This window comes from Etheostoma cragini, chromosome 8, assembly GCF_013103735.1.
Source record: "Etheostoma cragini isolate CJK2018 chromosome 8, CSU_Ecrag_1.0, whole genome shotgun sequence".
Classification (NCBI taxonomy): Eukaryota; Metazoa; Chordata; class Actinopteri; order Perciformes; family Percidae; genus Etheostoma; species Etheostoma cragini.
The window spans coordinates 16290714-16312816 of record NC_048414.1 but is presented as its reverse complement, the minus strand read 5'-3'; the positions used below and the strand labels follow the sequence as shown (position 1 = coordinate 16312816).

At 40.4% G+C, this 22103-nt stretch overlaps 1 protein-coding gene across 3 annotated transcripts in view; it reads right to left on the bottom strand.

Annotated features, from left to right (window-relative positions):
* Positions 1-22103, bottom strand: part of kcnq1.2 (potassium voltage-gated channel, KQT-like subfamily, member 1.2) — a 189486-nt gene that overhangs the window by 40112 nt on the left and 127271 nt on the right. For all 3 annotated transcript variants that reach the window (XM_034879092.1, XM_034879094.1, XM_034879093.1), the window contains one exon: positions 21981-22042. In XM_034879092.1, the coding sequence (XP_034734983.1) occupies positions 21981-22042 (62 nt within the window). The remainder of the gene's footprint in view (positions 1-21980; positions 22043-22103) is intronic.

Below are 22103 nucleotides of genomic sequence, written 5' to 3'. Positions count from 1 at the left end.
GAGTGCTCCAGACTCTTCTTTCATCACAACCACAGTGAGACTGGCATTTTCAGTCATTCCTCCAAGACCTGAATGAGCTTTCCATCCCGGGTAACAGGGCTGACGGCCGGTTAGGTTAAAGTGAGTCAAATTAAATCAGCCTTTAGGTTTATAGGACTTATGGCCAACGGATTGTTAGGGTTCTTTCCCATCATGTTTGGAAAATGGGGATAGTTAAACAGAAACATTAACTACATGTTTACAGGCCATTTAATATGAGGTGACCAGGACTCTGATCACACTGTTAGAACTGTTATTATCAAGGACTAAAGACATTAATTATACTTTATATGATAAAATGTGTTTGAATTTCTGTTAGCTGTTAACGGTACATATATGTGTATTTTTTCCCCCCAATTGGTGGTTTTGTCTTCACCACAGGATCAGCATTTTCCCTCCTTTCAAACTTGCAATTATACCTTGAATGATTTTTCAATTATTCCCTATCCACAAAACAAGGCTGTTCCTTAGGCTTTGTTTTGTAAAATAATTATCCCATGCAATGTTTTCTTTAATGATTTATGGATTGAGAAACACCTGGTTGGGATGCGTAGCACCAGTCAATGAATGACAATTGTAAAAATACAATAATAGCCCTACTCTGTCACTCACCAGCCTGAAAGTCATATAACCATTAACAATAGATACAAAGTGTATTTCTGCTCTTAAGGGCTAGATTTTATTTGCCTTTGTTTTCCCTTTGTTATACTCAAAGACATTGCATCACATTTCAATGATTAGATTAATTATCACAAAACTTGCAGCTCTATTGAACTGTTTTAGTGCCCTGTGCTGTTTAATATGTTACCTGAGGCACTAAAACGGTTTGATATTTGAAACTTTCCTTTACCACCACCCCACACTGAAGTGGGTTATTATGCTGCAATAAATGTTGCTTACGACAGCAGAGGAGCAGGAGCTGGTGTTGCAGACAAATTGTTCGCGTGGCTAGTTAATGTTTAACCTGTTGGGCTAGTGCTGTAGGGACAGGATAAACTGCTTAGGTAGTTGTGTTCAGACCTTCTCTTTGATTGCCCTGACGCACCAAGCCAGCCTCAAAGTACTAGCGCCAACAAAAGCTGACTGATCAAAGGCTTTTTTGTCAACGCACTTCCTATGCATGGAAGTTGCACTTGAACACACGGTAATGAGTCAAGCTGATGACCAGCTGAACACGAACATATGTGCTATTATGTATAAGAGGAAATTACTGGTCACTTTGCTTTACACTGGCATTGTCAGCCTGTGTGGTCTTTGGTTGGGAAAGAAACAAACAATAGACAAATGGGAAAAAAGGAAGACAAACAACTAAGTGTGTGAATCACTGGTGTGCTCTGGTGGCTCAGTGGTCAAGGAAGCATAACATGCAACTACAACATACAACTAGGCACCTTTACCACATGGTATGCCCTCTCTCTCTTCACATCTCCTCTAGTGGGCATTCAGACCAAAAACAGCAGTGTTAATAAAAAAAAAAACAATGGAACGGAAGACCTGGGGGATAACGTTAAACAAAAATGGAAAGAATGCTTGTCGCTAACATATAAATGAACTACTAATGCAAATCCGCGACTAATACAATAATAATACAGTTTTCCATATTATACTGGAGATAAAATAAGCAAGCAATAACACATCATCAGATATATATTTTAAATGTAACCTATATGGTGACTCACTTATGCATGCCTTCCTACTGCAAAGGAATTATAAAGAATTTGGAAAGCATAGGGATTTTACAAACAGAAGAATCATATGTAAAACTTGAAAAATATAGAAGCACCTTCAACAGAGAGTTGGAAGGCCTTAATGAAGTATTACATGTGCATTAAAATAGCAACGTCAGAGGACAAAAATTATATATATATATACATGTTATGTTAAATTTGAAATAGTATTATGCAATTATGTAACTGGGCATTGTGCAATACAGAAGTTATTGACTACAGCATGAGTTCAGTTAAGTGCAATACAAGGGGGAGGATGTGGTTTTCTTCTGTTCTTCTGTGAATGTGAGGAAAGGTAGGGGGGGTATGTGTGTGGTTATTAGATGTTCATTGAAGCATTGGATGAGCTAATGTATGATTGTATTCTATGTAGGTTAAGTGTATGTTTATTGTGTGTGTTTATGCACGATGTACCACCATTTGTTTCTCTTGAATGCCCAAGACAAATTTCTCCTATAGGAGACAATAAAGGCTTATCTTATCTTATAAAATTCAGCTCAGCCATCAACACTCAACTGAACAGCCAACTGTCTGGGTTGGTGTGTCAGGGCCCTTGGTAACCATAAAGACCTAAAGGGCAAGCTTTTCCTGCCACACTAGATTTGGGACATTTGGCTGAGAAAGGAGGGGTTGAACTATGGGAAGACCTTAACATACAACTACTAAGCGTGGGAAAATGCAGTCCTATGTTACCACACTATTCACCCTCAATTTCATGGCAGTGCTTTAAAGTGTCACAACGTGTGATAGAGCCTTACTTATAGCTAAGGTCTATCATTAAAGACTTAACATTGACGAATGCAAAAAGTTTTATTTTAAAATCTTTACTTATCACTGTGCTGCTCATCGGAACAAACCGGGAAGTAGTATAGTGAATGTGTAGAATATTGGGGCTTATACACAGTAATTCTTTTAAGTTGTTTGAGGGCCTTTAGTGTTTATTAAAAAATGAGAGACCAGTCAGTCTACTTCTCTAATCCTTATGCAACGTGACTTCATGAAAAATGCTTTTTAAAATGCCTTTAGTGTTAGTCATTTGTCTTGTGAAAGTCTTTGGTTTACTGTAAGAGAGAAGCATATCGTTTATGTGCTATTCTTTAGTAAAGAAGTTTACTTCCCCAAATGCTTGTTTCCAGATTATTGTGAGTTCAAGTGTGTGTACGTGTGTGTGTGTGTATTGGTTTGAGAAAGGAAGTGTGTGACCCTGTTTGTCAGCTGTTTTAGCCGAGGCCTGTCACACTGCATCTTGTGATAGAGCAACCATACATGGCATGACTCAGCCACCTTTTGACAGAGATTTAGCGGATCTGCTTAAACTGCGCAGCATGTGGTTTCACTTTAAGGCTCTTGACATGGCGTGCACAACACAATAGCGTGACCTGGATGAGCGGATTTACGTTAAGGTGTGTGTGTGGTAAATCTCCACGTGCAAAGCCGGTGGTGAGTGTTTGTATATGTGTATGTATGTGTCCTCCAGTACAGGTGACCACTAATAAGCGACTATAGCAGAGTGACCCTGTGGTCTGTGAAGAGAAACCAATGTGCACACATGCGTATAGGAATATTCACTTATAGGTCAGTCTGTGTGTGTGTGTGTGTGTGTGTGTGTGTGTGTTTCTGTGTTTAAGTGTGTATCATGATGACCACCACCCCTTCATTACCTCCATCATGGCTGGAAACAATCAGCCTCTCTGCCCCAGTTGTAGGCCAGAGTCAGGCGTTGCAAACCTACAGACCTAGCATTAGATAAGCCTCGATCACCACAGCCTGACTGGCCTCAGATTGGATCCAGCTTTCAAAACTATGGGCAGCACAATCTCAGAAACCCAAATCGAAATAGCTTTTTTTCCCCCACTTCAACCATACATCCTGGATTCCTAGACATAAAATGTATTGATTGCCATGCATTGTTAACGAATAACTTTTAAGTTCAGGCGTTGTACAGTTGGAAAAAGTTAGGTCAACTACCAGTAGTACATATCCTTGACGTTCCATTTCCAGGATTGCTCTAGTGCTGCAGTAAATTTTGCTGGATGCATGTATTTTTTGCCAATATCGGTTTTCTTTCCGCTTTCTCTGTGTTGGAATTAAAAACTCTGGAGGATTTATGAGGACTATGGCTGACTGCTTCTCAGATCTCTGCAGGGTAAATTGAGACAGCTAGCTAGACTATCTGCCCAATCTGAGATTTCTCTCACATGATTGTCGCACTATTTTCGAGCTGCTCCATAAGGAGCTTAGCACCGCCCATGACAATAGTGATTGACATTTAGAGAAATGCCAATAAACCAGAGCATGTTTTTCTCCTAACCCGGAATGCTATGTGGAGTAGCCAGACCCTCCTCCCCTCCGCAGCGTGTGGATGGTCTGGCAAAGCGGGACTAACTACCATTAAGATATTATTATTGTTGTGATTTATGAATGTAATTAAAACATGGGTGCAAAAAATGCACAGTAATGCTTAAACATTTATTTTTTCATGTTGTATGTTTAGTCAAGGCTTTAATTGTTATGGTAATTCCCACCCTGAATAAAATGCACTTCCTGGTTGAGTCTAAATGAACTCCAACCTGTCAGAGTTTCTAAGAAAATGAATGCAAAATCCAGTACCCCAGTACCGTGTTTCAAATCTATTGCTATTGCATAGAGAACGTACAGTATAGGTAAAAGTTCTTGTGCTGGCAAATCACTACAAAGCACATACAATATAAGGCCTCTTACATAAAGGTTGACCTAGTAACCCAAAAACTGTCTGACTATCATTCCTATCGGCCACAATATTGTAGTATCCAGCTTTATATTATATATAACACATTATCTAAACCACTTATGGTCAAATTTACTAATGGCATCACCTGTCTGCTTTCAATCTCTATCTTACACAACACATAAGGTAAATTCATATGATGCTCCCCTTATGATGTGCTACCAAATCTGTTCACCAACTCAGTCTGTGTTGGTATCTAATCAATATGTGTAACTGTTGATTAATTAACCAAAATATGTTTTTCTCATCCTTCCTCTCTTCTGTTTCATCTTGTATTTCCACAAGACATGAATGACTATTTCCTTTTTAATTTACATCACAATAATTCCTTAATTTATTTCCAGGCTTTTATGTTTCTCTTTTACCCCACTGTCACACAGGTGTAATTATTTGCTAAATTATGGTTTGTATTTGTTTACTTGATTATTTATTTTGTTATTTATTTAGTGAGTTGTTAAAACCTGTACTGTCCACTCTGATAATTGTTTGGATGCAGAACACTTCACTGATCAAAATGGCAGAAATTACCTACTATACTTGCAATAGTTCTGAAAGTAAACAGTGGCAGGCCGTCGTATCACTGTACACAATAAGTTCTCTTTCCCCTTACCACATTCCAATATTACTGTAAGCAAAATGCAATTTTTTTAGCAAACATAATTAAGAATAATTAAAGATTTCAACATATATTTTTAAAAGCCAGTGTACAACCTTACACACACTCAGAATACAGGCTTGCATGTATCACATAAAATAACTTATAGAACATAATGTTTTAGATAGTTGTCAAAGACAAGGAGTTTTTGCATAATCAAAAACACAGAACTGTCTAGTAAGTCATCCCTTTCATGTGCTGTTTGATAATTTATCCAAAATGAAAACAGATATTTGTATCTTCTCATGATACATTTTTACAGATTCAGGCAGGGGATGAAGACCCTTGAAACTGCTGTTTAGTCACGAGCCATAGCCACTCATAGCTGATGTACTAGAACAGCTCTTTGAACTTTGACTGTCAGCAGTTGGCCCCAACATAAACTTGTTGCTAGATATGGAATATGTTCAGACACTGCACTACTACACTACTATACACAATTTGTTTTCTCTTGTTAAATTGATTTCCTTCAAAGTTCATCAGCTACCTTTGTACTGTAGTAGTGTGATCACCCCCCTCTTTTAACATTCTTTTCATATGCTCTTCTGTCTGTCTTTGTCTTTCCCTCCTTTTAAGACGTGTTCTACATGCTAGGTTTAATTTGTTTTTTGTTGTTCTTTGGTGTATTTCTTTTTCAGAGCAAGAGGGACCCTTGAAACTTGGGGGTATACTGGCATAAGCGACGAGAGCAAATGCAATTCCACCCCTTGGCTTCTCCCTAGGACCTTCAGTGGATTTTCTCCATGAGCTGCCCCTCAGACAAGGCCATCATTTACCCACTACAAGCACATGCATTTACTGCCTGCGGTTACCAGTTCTGAAAAAATGTGAGTATTTCAAGGAAACTATGGATTTAGCATTAAAAAACACCCCCAATTTGTCACTGGACTTTTATTGACCTCCAAACTTGCTCACTAATAAAGTGCACCAGGCCCAAAAATAATTGTATGCCATGGTTACTGTCATTGGCTAGTGGGTCTACCGTTTCCAGAATTCTGTTCATAACTGTATCATTAAATATAAAGTAATTTTCTGGAACAAATACATTGTTTAAAGTCTCAAAATGTACTTGGGGGTTGTCACTCCCAACTAAAATGTTCTGCATTGCCTCTGCACTGTTGAGAACACCCCTCAGTCACAGTTGAAGAGGCATTTGTAATCCCTGTGTTGATAATCTGTGGTTGTTCCACTGATTTCTGAATTTGGCAGTTGCCCTTTGAACTCTTGGCAAGTAGATGTAGTGAAGACGAAATAAGTTCAGTTCATTTGTAGAGTTCAGTATGCCCTCATTTTCCATGAAGGAGACGAGATCACCATAATAGAAAGAGACTGTTTAACTCTGGCCATAACCACTCAATCCTCTGGTTGTGAACACTGCGTCCAGTGATGACACTACCTCTATTTCACCCTCTTCTTTCCAGCATATACTGGACAACCCCGGTGTTCTCAAGGGAAGGCCAACATTCTCTACACCTACACAAAAACTTGATGCTCTGTTGTTATTTAGGCGGTGCAGGTATTTGATAGTCCTACTAAAGCCGTCAACACATCCATAGTAGAGCACTCTCCACCTGCCCAGTTTATGGTTTACATCTATATGCCTATTGAAAGAAAATTTGATTATTAATTTGTTACCATGGGATGAAGAGATCCTAACAGTTTGTTTAATGCGGTATTTTTTTTAAACAAAGAAAAAACATAACTATAATTGATTGGGATTTTTAACTGAATAAATACTTTGGTGAATTGCAAAGCGCCAACAGAAGGCCCGACCAATTGGGTCAAGATGTTGCAGGCAGCTTCCCTGATCGTCACCCTCTTCAAACTGCATGTTAATTAAGAGCAAGAAAGAGATTGTCCGAGTATAACAGTTAAGCTCAGAAACTCATCTTTACAAAATGACACTGTCATGTCCCAAATTGTCAGTTTCCCTCCCAATTCTCTGAACAAACCGCAGTGTATCAGTGACAAAAGATAGCAATGTTTTCCTCATTACCATTTACTTACACACACAAAAACTGACCTTGAAAAGGGAAGTAAATAAGAAGAAATACCCCTGACATTTAGTTTCTGCTGCTTGATTTAAATATTCCTTGTTCCTTTGAGTTGGTGCTAGCTGTACTGTGTGTGTGTGTGTGTGTCCCTCAGTAAACACATTACAACCGTGATACAACTTTTTTTCTGCCACATGGCGTTGTCATTGATTACAAACCACTTTGCACTGCCATTAGGACGCTAATGGCAGTTTACTGAACCGTCTGGAAACCTGCCTTCTGCACCTGAGTCAGAACAGCAGCCAGTTAGCGTTTTTGGTGCACCCCCCTTTTGCTTTAGTTGTCTTTACAGTTAGCTAAACTTAGCAGGAATATGGCAACGAAACAACAAATAATAGTTTAAAGATGTGGTAGCATTGGATATGGACGGGATGGATAACTCTGGGAGTTGAAGGGGTGTGTCGCGACAGGTTTGTGGAGCTGAGTATCAATTTTTTTTGTTTTTTTGTTTTTATTTTGCACATCGTTACAGCCCTAGTGAATATACAAGATTATCATAGTGTGTGTAAGACAGAAGTATTAATTATTTCCTAGGTGGCCTCTGATACACACAAACAAGCATGCATGCATGCACACGCACACACACACACATTGATACACAAACCTACTCAACTACTCAAACCTACTTTGATTTATATGTTGTAAAAGTATGCTAAAACTATCAAAATGCATTTATGCATATATTGCAATGCACACGTTGAGACAGTTGCAATAGGGTAGTTTGAGTGTGCGCGCACACACACACACACACACACACACACACACACACACACACACACACACACACACACACACACACACACACACACACACACTAGGCATGGGACAGCAGGAACAGGCCAGGTTGTTATTCTAGTGCAGGCTGGCTGAGTTGACCTTGTAATCTCCAGGGTGGAGTCCATATTGGGTTTCTAGGCAATTCACTGTTTTTGGCCCGCTTGTTTTGTGATTTAGCTAAAGAGAGAAAAAAGAGTGAGCGGGAGAAAGGGAGAGAGGGAGAGAGAGAGAGGACAACAAGTGTGGGTTGGTTTTCTTTCTGGCCGGCACATTGTTGATGAGTTGTAATGCAGTGTAACACAAGTGGTGGTTAACCTCCACGGCCAAGAGAAGAGAGAGAACGGGAGGGAAGAACAAAAAGAAAGACAAAACAAAAGAAGCAATGGAAACAACAGTAGGTGTATATCTAGTATATGGCTTAACTGTGTCTGATCAATGTGCTAAATTGTGGCCAAATTGTTTTGGGATAATCAGTGGTAGCTGTACGTTTAAAACCACTTGACATCTTTACTGTTAATTTCTGATCTGCTCCGATTGGTGGGTGGGTTGGTCTCGAAAAACTTGTGAAAAACAAAGTTGTCTTGTGCGTGACTACGCCTGCTGTGCATTTTGCTTACAGTAATATTGGGAATGTGGTAAGGGGAAAGAGAACTCATTGTGTACAGTGATACGACGGCATGCCACTGCAAAAGATACCATCTGTCATTGTTGAGCTGGGGAGATAAGACCATAAAGACTGTTAAGGCTGTCATTTTCAAATGCCTTCACGGATTTAAAGAAACAGTACGCTTGTTTTTTTTTGTTTTAAACATCGTGTTTCTTTATACTTAGCATTGTTTCTTCATTTATGCAATTTAGTTTGTGAAAAAAATCCAGCGATGTATTTTTATTTGGAGCTACCGTAGACATAATATGTAACTGTTTGTTTGAAATGTATGTAATTTGATAACAGACAAAATATAATTGTTGCTGCACGCAATGTTATCTTTGCTTTATGCATTCATAGCCTTCGAAACAAAGCTTAAATATAAGGGGGTAGTCTAAAAGGGGGTACAAATATGAACAGTTGTGCTGAAACTATTTGTTTGTTTGCCAATTATTCCACTGGTTAAACATCAGATAATTAATCCACAACCATTTTAATAACTGAAACATCTTTTAACAAATAAATATAAATCAAAGAAGTAATCAACAGCGGAATCAATGATGAAAATACCCCTTAGTTTAAAAGCTAATTAAATACAAAAAAACAGAAGCTAATTACCTCTGACTAAAACCTTAGTTGAGTGAGTGCTAAGAAGAGATTGTTTTGATATTTTGGCAGCCAGCTGCCATAGCATGCTGTCATTCCAATGACAGCACAGTCTGAACGGCTGGTGTGACAGACAACAGACACCAAGCTGCCCGGCAAGCCCAGGGAGGGGCAATTAAAGCACGCACACATACACAGCACCTGCATTCCCACAGTAGTCCAAGTCAACAGTCACAGCTCCCCCCTTGACACTATCAGAGAGGGAGGGACGTGGAGGGGGAGTGTGTATGGGGGGGAAGGAAACCATTGGAGAGACAGAGTGAAGGGAGTGATTTAAACTCTTCTCCCCTGGATATGGGAAGCTGCAAGGGCCTGGAGTGGAGGTGGGAGTAGCAGGAGTGAGGGGGGAGTGAGTGATAGAGGGGGAGAAGGGTCAGAGGAAAAGGGAGGGAAGCAATCCAGCTGAGACAGCAGATCTCCACAGAGGCTCAGTGCCAATGTCAAGGTGCTGAGTGAGCTGTGCGGGGAGCTCTAAACATACAGAGACTTACTCTCGATTTAAAGTCAAAAATAGCCTCTGGCACAAACACACTACTCATTTGCCTTCCTGCAGAATTCAATAGTGAACAAACATATGCACATTCCACAGACACTCAAATCAAACACACACACACACACACATACACAGGACAAGACGGACAGAATAGGCTCCATTGTGCCCTAATTACCAGGCCTGCTGAAATCTCCTTTGACCCCAAGACACAGGCTGTTTGGCCAACGGTGGACTGGTGGGAATGACCCTCTTGGCTGACACTGACCTTTTGATGTTCACTTCTCACCACAAGCTGCCTTTGAGCGCACTAGATGTGTCTATGTGTGTTTTAGTCTCTGTGTGTGCAAGCCTGCTGAGCTTCATAAGTGCGTGAGCAATGACTTTGCGTGCAGATGCAACAGCAAGAAGTGATTTGACTTGGCATATGAAACTTGGAGTTTTAAATAATGCAAAAAATGTCAGACAAAACAAAAACATATGTCATTTTGCCATCCAACTGTGGATGATTTTTGGTTGGTTAATATGACTCCTTGATCACACTCCCTCTGCCCAGCATTTGTGAGAACATAAGACAGTAGAGTATCTTATCTATTCCTTATCACTCTGACTTTGGTCCAGTAGCTCCAGTCTTTTCTGGTCTTTTCTAAAGACTCCTCCTTGTGTGTGAAGGAAGAGACATGTACCAGCCAGCTTGCCCTTCTGTTTCATTCTTGTCTCTGTCTGAGGTTCACTGCAACCTTTTATCTGCTCTGCTTATCAGGCCGACTTCAGCTCAGACACTCCTGGCCTCCCTCTTCCTAAGCAGTATGTCATGGAGGAGACGTGCAGTATCAAGACCCCCAGACTAATGTCTGTCTGTCGCTCTGTCTCTATCTGCTTGTGTGTCTCTATCTATGGTTCTGTCTTGGTTACTAGAATATTCCCTGGAATAAGACTAAACGGATGTATTTGTCTGTTGTGTGTACAGAGTATCAGCTGATCTGTTGGTACTGATTTGTCATCTAGTTTATATGTCCAATAAAGTGTTTGTGAATACTTATGTGCTGTTGTCTGTCTCTTGCTTATTTTTACATCAGCTAGTCAACGGATCACATGACAACCTGTATCTGAAAAACTGTCACCTGTAATGACCAACCCACAGTCAGCAGCTTCTCTCAGCTCTAAGGAGCATTTCTTTAGGTCAGTTTCTTTAAATCATCAGCATAATTTTCAGCTGCAGCAGGCAGCAGTTTGCAGTGAAAAAGTTCAAATAAAACCCACAGTGGACAGACAAAGTTAGTGACTAGCTGGCAAACAGCTAGCCAAGACCCATAGCAAAAAAAAAGAGGGAAGTATGGACATACATTGATCCAATAGCCATAAACATGACCGTCAGTAGGTGGAGTATTCAGTCATGTCCACATAAAAGAAAAGTAGAATTGAGAATGGGAGTTTTTTTGGTCTTTTACGTTATTTGTTCCCACATGACAATTCTGCTTATATTAAGCAATGTTTGCAGAAGACTATCTGTCGTGACTACCACGCTGTCTCTATTTAAAACTGTCAATGTAACATGATTGTGTTTTTTAACTGTGAGTGGTGTTGCTTTTGTTCCGACTTGACCCATGTCGAAAGATTCCTGGAAGGAAGGTCCTTAGCAAGTGTCATAAACAGAAAATCTACTCTGGTACCACAAAGGGACTTATCTGTGTTACTTGGAACTGATCAAAGCCAGCAACAACACTCAGAACACACAGAAACACAGCAGACAATAGAAATGACTCCTTCTTACAAGAGTTTCTTGCACTTTTTTCCAGTGAGATCATTACTTCCACTGGCGGTGCTATAGGGGGGAGCCTGAACCTCTGAAATCAGCATTTAATCATTGAACTAGGAATAAATAAAATGCCTTTTTTCAATAGTGTAACTATAAGAGTCTTTTTATTTCATAGCTGTAAGATGCCAACAAAGACAATTCAACTTGAGTTTCAGATAAAATGTGGGACTTGGCAGGTATGTGAGTTATGATATGTCTGTTTAACACTATTTACAACATTATTGACATGATAAGCTGCGGCACCTGTAGCTCTACTATCGGATGATCGCTGCATAACAGACAAGGGGTGGGGGAACTTTTTTATGGCCACCATTCAATGTGTTGTAAATATGGAGTTCCCATTCAGGGCCCCATTCACTGATTCAACCTCAAATACCAGCTTCCAGATTTGATCCATTGTACCGTATGAGACTAGGCGAGGCCTGCATCCTGTGTGGACTACAAAAGTTAATTGCACACAATTGAAAGGTGTGTCGCTTTTATTCTTCTACAGGGAAACAGAGGGCCCAGAGGTATAGAAAAACACCCACCATTATACTCCCATAAAATCATTAGTCATTTACTGAAAGAAAACACTATGGAATACAGACAAGCTTGTTAAGTGTTTTGCAAAAACCTGACGCCATTAAAGCAAACAGGAGCCGACAGGAGACTGGTAGCTAGTTGGGCAAACACATAGGTGTGCACATGTACACACACATGCCATGATTTACTGTGGGCACTAGCTACCCCACTATTGCCTGAGGGATGTGTCTGGGCACAGAGTACCATAGGGCCAATGTCTGAACCACAAGTGGCCCAGTCAAATCTTTACACAGTCATAAACACGCCGGCATTAGTAACAGCTAGTTAAAATCATTCCATGAACTAAGGCGTTAGCCTGCTATGGCACAACACCCTGCTGGAATAATAAAATGGACCTTATTCTATAATTAATCTGCTACTGTATAGCAATGTCAGCCTGTTTTGGTTGGCGCTCAACACTTTGGCCCAAACAGAAATATCTGAGGGTTAACTATTGGATAGATTTACATCACATTCTATACAGAAATGTATGTCTTGAGAGGATGAATCCTATCGATTTTGGTGATCACCTGACAATTATTTAATGCACATCCATGAAATAGTAATACCATTTCTATGGGCCTCAGCTGTACTGTGTTTAGTGATATTAATGTCAGCATGCTAAAACTGGGCCTGCTCGATAAAATGTTATAAAATTACAATCTCGAGTCACCCATGTTTGAGATTTAACATTGAAATAAATGTGATTTCTTTCTTTTTTCTCCTTTTTCATGAATTTTTACTACCACCATCAATTCCAGGTATTCCTATTGGCTTGAAATGATACATTTAAAGGTAAAGGACCAATAAAGGGCATACAGGATATACTGCTCTGCCTTTCGCGTTTTCTCTGTCACAAGATCAACTCACAGGTGCTGCTAATCTGCTAATGGCTATCATCGCTTCAAACCCGGAAACATAGAGGACCAAACGTATTCAAAATCCATATTTCAGGAACAGAACTCTTCTTCTTTGCCCCCCAAAAAAAAACAGATATTGAAAAGAGCTAAAGACCGACATTTTGAAGCATGAAGGCTACCGTAGCTGTAATACGTACTTACGAACTGCGTGGTGAGAGAGAGTTGATTGTATTATATAATCTCAACGCTAAATGGGAAAAATTCCTTTGACTTTGATTCTAATTTCATTTTAAGACCCTACTGCATCAAAAAACCTGCTAGTTTCTTCTGTGAGTTTTAAACATAGACTGTGTAAAAAGGTTTTATAGCGCTCCCAAGCACTGTTATGCTCTCCGTTCTCTTCATTAAAGCCTCTATGTTCACAGGCTTGTGTTGATGTTAAAAATCTTTAATCCTTAAAAATACTAAATATCTCAGTGCATCAGTGTTTAATGTTATCTAGAGAAAGCAGCCAAACAAGAATTTTTGCCTCAATAAAATGCTATCTTAGCAGTCATGATTTAATTTAGGAAACATTCTGTTAGATGTCCCAGAGTCAAGCTTTGACATTATGTGAAACTAGCCAAAGCACAGGAGCAATAACAGGATTCAGGGAGCTGAATAACAGTTGAAGAGCTATATTAAAATGTATCACACTTCACAGCAGCTTTTATTTTGTGAATGTGGAGTTTTATGGGTGCATGGTTACAAGGAGGAGATACATATTTGCATAAAACACACACATACAGGCATAGATAAAGTATTATACATGTGAACATATTCCCCATTAAAGGTTCCCCAGGTACCAACTAAAAAAGCAATGACATTTACACTCATGGTCTCTGGAGTAATTTACACAGCTTGGCATTGTTCACAGCTGGTTTACTGTTCCATGCAGTATAGACTGATTTAATAGCATTCAAAAATAGGGTGGCACCAGGGCTACTTAGCACTGTGTATTAGTAAGACTACATTCCCCAATAAAACACAGACTCTTGTTTCATGAACTATTGACCCTTTTATAACCTTTTAAATAAGTTTACACCTCCCTGCTGATAATGAACTGATCCATATAGGAGTATATTAGTGGTCAGGTCCGACCTGAAAGTAGGTAGGGCATTTGGCCAAGACAATAAAATATATGTGCAGAAAATATATCCCAGGGCCCTGCCAAACTTGGGCAATTAAAATAGAAATGTACCAGGGGTATTTACAGCCAACGAGCAAGCCCACAGTGGGTGCTACCAAGATGCCGAAAGAGAGAGGGGGAGAGAACTGACAAGAGACAGTGGCAGTGTACAACATGATTTAGATGCTGTGAGTGAGACTGCAGACCTATAATCCTGGATACACAGAACCAGACAGAGACAGAGGAAGGGGCAAGCTCAGCAGGCAAAAAAACAAAAAAAAAACAGGGAGTGAGAGTAAAAGAGTGATCGAGAGACACACAAAGGCAGAGAGAGATAGAAAGCGAGGGAGACTGTGAGATGGAGAGCGAGCAGCCAGACATGCAGGCAGACTGTCCGTCTCTGGTTTGTGGGAATGCGGTAAAGACCCAGTAGTAGGCAGGGTCCTGGCTCTGAAATTAGAGAGTGGCGCTAAGAGAAGGGAGCCAGAGCCAAAGGCCGTCTGGAAGCTGCCAGGGGCTGCGTCCCCAGCGCACTGCCGAAACATGATTTACTGCTGGACTGCACTACAAACAGCACACCGCTCCTGATGCTCTATCTAACTCACGGCAACACACCACTTGTTGCATGCTATTGAGTTCGCAATGCTATAAAGATACCGCATCAATGGTGGGAAGTGTCAACGTGATGGTGGTGTAGCGAGTCATCATGAGTATGTTCAAAAACAGCAAAAACTACAATTAAAAAAACATAAAAGGTTACGTTGGTGTGGGTGTGTTGCAACAGGTACTAGCAAGAAGAACACAATAGTGTATGTTTTGAGGTTTATCAGATAGCAACACCGTACAGTCAGTTATAGTTCTATTTGTAATGATTTTACAGCTGTAAGAAGTTATCATGGGTATTGTTATTTTTCCTTTCCCTTGAAAGGTAAACAATTTAAGTATTTCATATTTTGCTCACTGAAGTTATTAAGGCTGAACTCGATACAGTACCAATGTCAGTTCAAGCATGTTCTGTTATTTCGTCTCCGCTGATATGTCTGTGAGGAACACTAAAAGCTCAGCAGCTCCAGGAGCTGCAGTTGTTCTTTAGAGGAGAATGACCTCTGACCTCCCTGTAGCAACAATTCCTTTGAAATATGGAAATACTTTTTCCACTGAGAAAAAACAAGCATATTTGCACAGATCTACCATCTTTAATCCATCTACATGCTATGGTAGTGCAAAGGATTAAGAAAACTAGATTTAATCAGGAAAGAAACCAGCTATCGTAGGCCAAGTCCAGACATGCAGGAAGATTCTGTATGTGCTTGTCTGCAGCACGGGGCAGTAAGAGCTTGGCCACTGCAGCGAAGCTGTGTGTTCCAGCATTTGTGTGTGTCCATGCTTTTCCTTTGCCAAGTTTCCTCTCTTTGTTTAGACCGGCCCGGTCAGTCCGGCTCCCCGCTGAGCACTCTGCGTCCAAATACACACATATATCAAAACACAGCACAACAACAGACAGGGTCCTCTTAGGGCAGAGAAGTGCTGGGAATAGGAGCAAAGAGGGGGAAAACAGAGAGGTGTCCATTCTGGAAAACAGAAAAAAGGGGGAACAGAAAGCTAAAAAGATACACTGTTGGACAAGCGGAGGTGTGATTGCAGTAGATTCTTTGTTACTTTTTCTAGCAGAAGGACAGGAAAGTGACAGGCTATGGGTCACTGTGACCGTCACTTTAATTACAGAGGGACAGGGACAGGATTTGGGAAATATGCAGGAAAGTGGAGAAATGAATAAATGACCCAGACGAAGGGAAGGAGGACGGAGTAAGGCAATGTAGGGTAGAGTGTGACCACTCTATGCTACTCTACTGTATAAATACGGAACAAATATAATCATTTCAATAGTGTCTAATTAAATCATATTTAAATGTATACTGCAGACAATATATTGATGTCAAACGCAAATGTTTCATTACTCTCAGTAACAAAGTGGGAATTATTTCTGCCGCTATACAGCACTGAACTCCACACAAAGGGACAAGTTGATACAACACTGAGTAAAAAAACTTTCCAATGTTTTTTTCATCTTTAAATCCTTTTATAGAGAAATTACAAACCAATCCATTAGGTAGGCATGATTGTGATTATAAATTTGATTGTTTTCCCAAATAGATTGAAGATACCAAGTGTGGCTCTAAACCCTCTGAATCATTCCTGTAAACCTTAATAGGCTGAAAAATAACCCTTCTCCCTAATTTGCAAATTGAGCATGACATAAGAAAAGTGGGGACTTCATTGGAAATCTTTCAAGTCCAAAGAATTGAAAAAATCTCTTTAAAACTGTTTACATCTCTGTATGTGGTCTGTAACACATTGTTTAGCTTATTATAGTTTTGCTTGGTTTCAGTTAACAATAAATATTTCCACTAGTTCCTGTACAGTAATTCTGTTGTGATCGTAAAAGTTAAGATTTCCATGAAGAACATAACATCCCAACTACAGCCAAACAGAATACCAAAGGCACTTAAAAGGGTTTACAGTAATAGCTCCTATTGATGTGGGCTGTAACTTGTTCTGGGTGCCAATGTCACAAATGGAGAAAACCATGACTGGATACAATATTTATTATTATTTATTGATGCACAATCATTAATAGATTTAAAGGAACACGCCGACTTATTGGGACTTTAGCTTATTCACCGTATACCCCAGCGTTAGATAAGTCCATACATACCCTTCTCATCTCCAAACGTGTTGTAACTCTGTCTGGCACACCTACCGCTAGCATTGCTTACCACAGAAGCTGGAGGTAACTGGCTCCAACTAGCCTACTGATCCCAATAAGTGACAAAATAACACCAACATTTTCCTATTTAGATATTGGGATTTGTATAGTGACAGCTTGTATAAATACCATGGTCCCATGAGACACAGACATCTTCTAACCATATACAAACTGGGAACTATTTTCTCAGAAGCCGAAGCACTGCTTCTCGGAGTGATTAGCGCAACACTTGAAAAGCACTGTTGTTACTCTGGTGCTGGGGCATTAAGAAGTTAGGTGCTGCGAGCAACTCATTCTGCCCAAGTAGCAGAAGTGGTGCTTCAGCTTCTGAGAACATAGTTCCAACTTTGTATACAGTTAGAAGATTTAAATGTCTCAAGTGACATTGATATTTTTACACGCTGTGACTATACATGTCACAACATGTAAATAAGAACATGTTGCAGTTATTTTGTCACTTATTGGGAGCAGTAGTCTAGTTGGAGCCTGTTACCTGCAGGGTCTGTGGTAAGCTAGGCTAGCGGTGGGTGGGCCAGACGACACGCAAGGAGATGAGAAGGGTATGTATGATGCTATCCAACTCTGGTGGATAAGGTGAAAAAGTTAAAGTCCCAATAAGTCGGCATATTCCTTTAAGGTGGTAAATGCTGCTTCTACTTCTCTGCTTTCCCCTTCAGCCGTTCAGTCTCAGTACCCTGCTCTGCCGGCTGCAGAGATAATCAAGCTGTTCCTGTTTGCTGGTGGTGAGAGCTCAGTAGAAATACTGAGACACTGTTGGATGGACAATAGCGTGTGTGTGTGTGTGTGTGTGTGTGTGTCTGTTTTAATGCATTTGTATATTTATGTGTGCCTGTATATCCACTTGTATTTTTGTATATGGTCTAATATATAAATATGTATGTATGTGTATGTGTGTGTGTGTGTGTGTGTGTGTGTGTGTGTTTACCAGGCCCTCATCTTTAAAGCCCTCTACTGGGTCTGGATCGGACCAGTCTAAATACACTCATGCACACACACTCTTGCCCCCTCAAAGCTATGTTTTTAAAGACGAGGGGCCCTAAATGCCTTACAGATGGACTCCTAACAAACACAACACTCTGTCCCGGCCCTCAAGTATTTCCAGTATTTGGCCTTGCCGTAATTTACAGCATACTTACCTAATTGAAATACTATTACGGTCAGGACATGCATTCCTCTGCATACGCCTAGTGCTAATGCACATGATATAAGCGTGACATACATGGCACAGTATGCTTGCCCTAATATAGCGGAGTGAAGTCAACCACAGAGTGAGTGTGATGTATGGTCCATGTAGTCTACTTAGAGCAACACAAATAATGATGTGTGGAGTAGAGACATGTCTGTGCTGGTCTGGAGGGACCATTAGAGGGTTTTTTCCTCACAAGACACTGCTGACGGGTTTAAACCCACCAAAGACCAATGCCGTTTCCAAATACAACTGAATACCACTTTGATGACTAAATCATTGTATGTATTAAATATTGCATGGGAAACAAAATAATTGCCCCCTTGCTGATGTATGTTTTTTTTTTACTTAAAGATTATTTAATGCCGGCAAATAAAATGTATAGTACTGCATATGTATGTATGTGACATGTATAGGTTTGATGTTGATGTTTTTTCCACCTTGTGAAAAATGTTCACCCTTGAACAAAACAATTTTCCCTTCTTAAATACATAATTAATGGCTGCTGCCATTAGCTCTACACGCTCATTTTGGTTTTAAGTTGCCGAGTTGCTCTGGGCTGAACTACACCACAATATTGATACATTTCTGAAACAAAATAGGATCAGACTGAATATGTTTGTTGTAGAAAGACATCTACCAGCTATGTGAGGGCATATTGTTGAAATATCCCTGCTTTTGCTGTCTATTGTTGAGAGGAAAATTCCTGTAGCTATAAACCTGGGAAATATTTATCACAAACAGTGGGCTGACTTGATCTTAAAACACGGAACAAGCTCCGATTTGAAAGGCCATGCTGAAGCCTAGAGACACTGGCCACTGTTTCAACTTGTCGTTTGGATATTTTTCATCGAGTGTGTCTGACAGAAAGATAACACACTGTCACAGAGTGCCATCCATCTTCGTTTCTAAGTTGCTCCTGGAGAATTCAATCTTGAGTGTGTGGGGTTAGACACATTGGTGATTAATCGACTCCATGCTCATGTGTGTGTGAGTGTATGTGTGTGTAGGTCTATATGTGTCTTTGTCTTTGTGTGATAAATCACTGTCTAACCCTGTACAGGACAAACAATGCCCGAGCTCCCTTCAGCCCACTGAAGATAAATTCATCTACAAGTGATGTGCTGACAATAGCTGGACAAGAAAATTATTCTGTTACTTATTCAGCTGCAGCATAAAGCGCAGTCAGAGTGGTCAATGTCTGGTGTTTTTTACAGGGGAAAGGGGAGTAGAAAGTGGGAATGTGTCAACAACAAAAAAAAAGAAGCTGGAGGCCGACCAAGAGTGAGTATTGAGAAAAGCATGGGAACACACTGTGTTGAGTGTGCACACACACATACATACACACACACACATTAAGGGACAGAGTGAATGAATAATTATCCAGGGCTGTTGGGAATGATCCTATACAGAGGTGATTCAACTGTAACACCAGGGTTTTGCTTCGTCTGTGATTAGGTTTACTATTATGAGCAACACGCAAGAGGTGATGGAACTTAAAATCACACAAGGTTATTAAATGCATGCAGTGATGCGATACAAACAAAACTGTTGGCGCTGGAGAGTCTGTTGCAAACAACAAGCAACTGACGAATGAACTCAAGGGCACTCGAATCAAAGTTAAAGTTACAACAAACATGATTCTTGATTTTACATTATAATACATCTTCCGTGAACTTTCATTTTGCTTGAGTGTTATGTTATGAATGGGGGGGCACTATGTTGCTGAAACACAGGCTTCATGCTGAAATGCTGTTCGAAAAGTAAATATATGTTGTCTAAATCACTCTTTTTCAACAAACTAAAGATTTGAGTGAAAACGAGCCAGGAGCACAAAGGAAATGCTGTGTTTCAACCGAGGTCATTTTTATTGAATTATGGGTGTTTAAAATGCAATTATAAAGTCACCGCATTCCAGAAACATAAAGCCGATATTTAGTTTATCTAAAGCGGCCAATAATATCTGTGAAGAGCTACTAGAGCTAAACGGTGCAGCCGTATCTGGAGGAGGTTTAGGGAATGTACCAAGTAACAGAGGTCGACAAGTTCATCCACCTGCTGCACCAAGGGGAAAAGGAGACCCCCCCCCCCCTTTCCCTTTTAACAGGTGTGCAGCCCATCAGAAACATAAAAACAAGAAATGCACACGACCAGAAATGAAAGAGAGGAAGGGGGCGGGTGCTGAAGCGAGGGAAATAGTAATTATGAAGGATGGGTGGCTCCCTGTGTCGCAGCTTGCTGTTGCTAATCTTCTGTTTCACTTCGAGAGGACGCTTGTTGCAGCAATGTATGAAAATGCAGTTCTGATTAGTGGAAGAGGGATTGGTTCCAAATTGTTTCAGGATGGACCGCAGCCTGTACCAGTAGGGATAATTGATCTGTCACTCAATTATCCACCTCTCAGTTGTATTTTGCATTCATGTTAAGGCAGAGTGGAGAAGGACAAAAAGTGAAAGAGGGCAAAGAGAGAGAGAGAGAGAGAGAGAGAGAGAGAGAGAGAGAGAGAGAGAGAGGGAGAGAGAGAGAGAGAGAGAGAGAGAGTCATAGGTAGGGGAGGCACTTCTGAACGCCGGTTTATGTTTCCAATCAGGAGATTGTGATCACAACATGTAGCCCAAAGCAAATGGGACGTAACTCAATCACGGATGGAGGTCTTCAGGCTTGCAGGGTACATTGGTTCAAGATCATTACTCCACTCTACGTAACAAAGGGGTATGAGAACAGTAAACACGTGCAAACATTAGAGAACATCAATGTTGATTAGTGCGCAAAGATGGGATGGTAAATGTTAAGGCAAAGTGGGGGAAATCCTGAGCTGGCTGACTTGAATAGAAACAAAGTTGCTACAGAATGTATTGTTCTATTGTATGGGGGTTGTTTTCATTCACTGCACTATGGGGAAACAAATTGATTATACATTTTGTATTCAATTTTAAACACCAGTGAAATGAAATAGCATGCTTTAACAGGTTTTCAAACCTTTCAGAGTCCACATACATAATTTCATTTTCTAGCGATGCCACCAGTCAGACAAACAGACAGCAGATGTTGCCACACACTAAACCTAACAAACACATTTCATATCTTATGATTTGCACATGAAAAGACACAGAGACAGGAAGGCAGACAATTAAGTATACCAGTCAAACTGGTACAACCATCCCCGGAGGCAACATGTCTAACTTGGCATCACACTGGCATCAGGGTTGGTATCATGCTGGCATCACGTTGTGACTGATCCTCTATGAGAGGGGACACGCCTAGTTACACCCAGGCTTCATAACGCAGCTGTTGTCTATTGGCTATGCCTGTATAAAGACTTTTCTCTGTAGCCCCTCTAATGGTTCCAGCACTCTAACATTCACCTATCGAAACAAACATCCAAGAATTGTCACCACCCAACGTACCTAGAATTACAGAAAAAAAAAAGAGCTGGCTTGGGAAACCATCAAAACGATCCAGCCCACACAGAAAAAAAAGAATAAACAGAAAAGTTAAGTACAGCATAAAAGCAGCACTGAATAGATACTGATAAGTTTGAGGGCAGAGAATGCAGGTGAATGTTTGGCATTGGCGCAGACGGACCAAACCCAGCCAAAACATGGTCATATCAAAAGATTCCACTACACGCATTAATCTGATAAGAGAGACTCGGAATCACAGTTATACAGTCACAAACATACTTTTGCTTATGAACATCAAGGGCTTTGTAATCAGTGTATCTCTCTTAAAACGCGCACACACAAACACACAGAGCGTCAGGAGTGTGCCTACCTTATCTTCAAGCCTGATCAGTCGCGCTCCAATAGTTGGGTATTCTTTATCCTCTCCTTTTCCTGGTGAATAAAAAAAAGAAAATCAAACATCTATACACACAAACAAACATTCAGTGCGTAT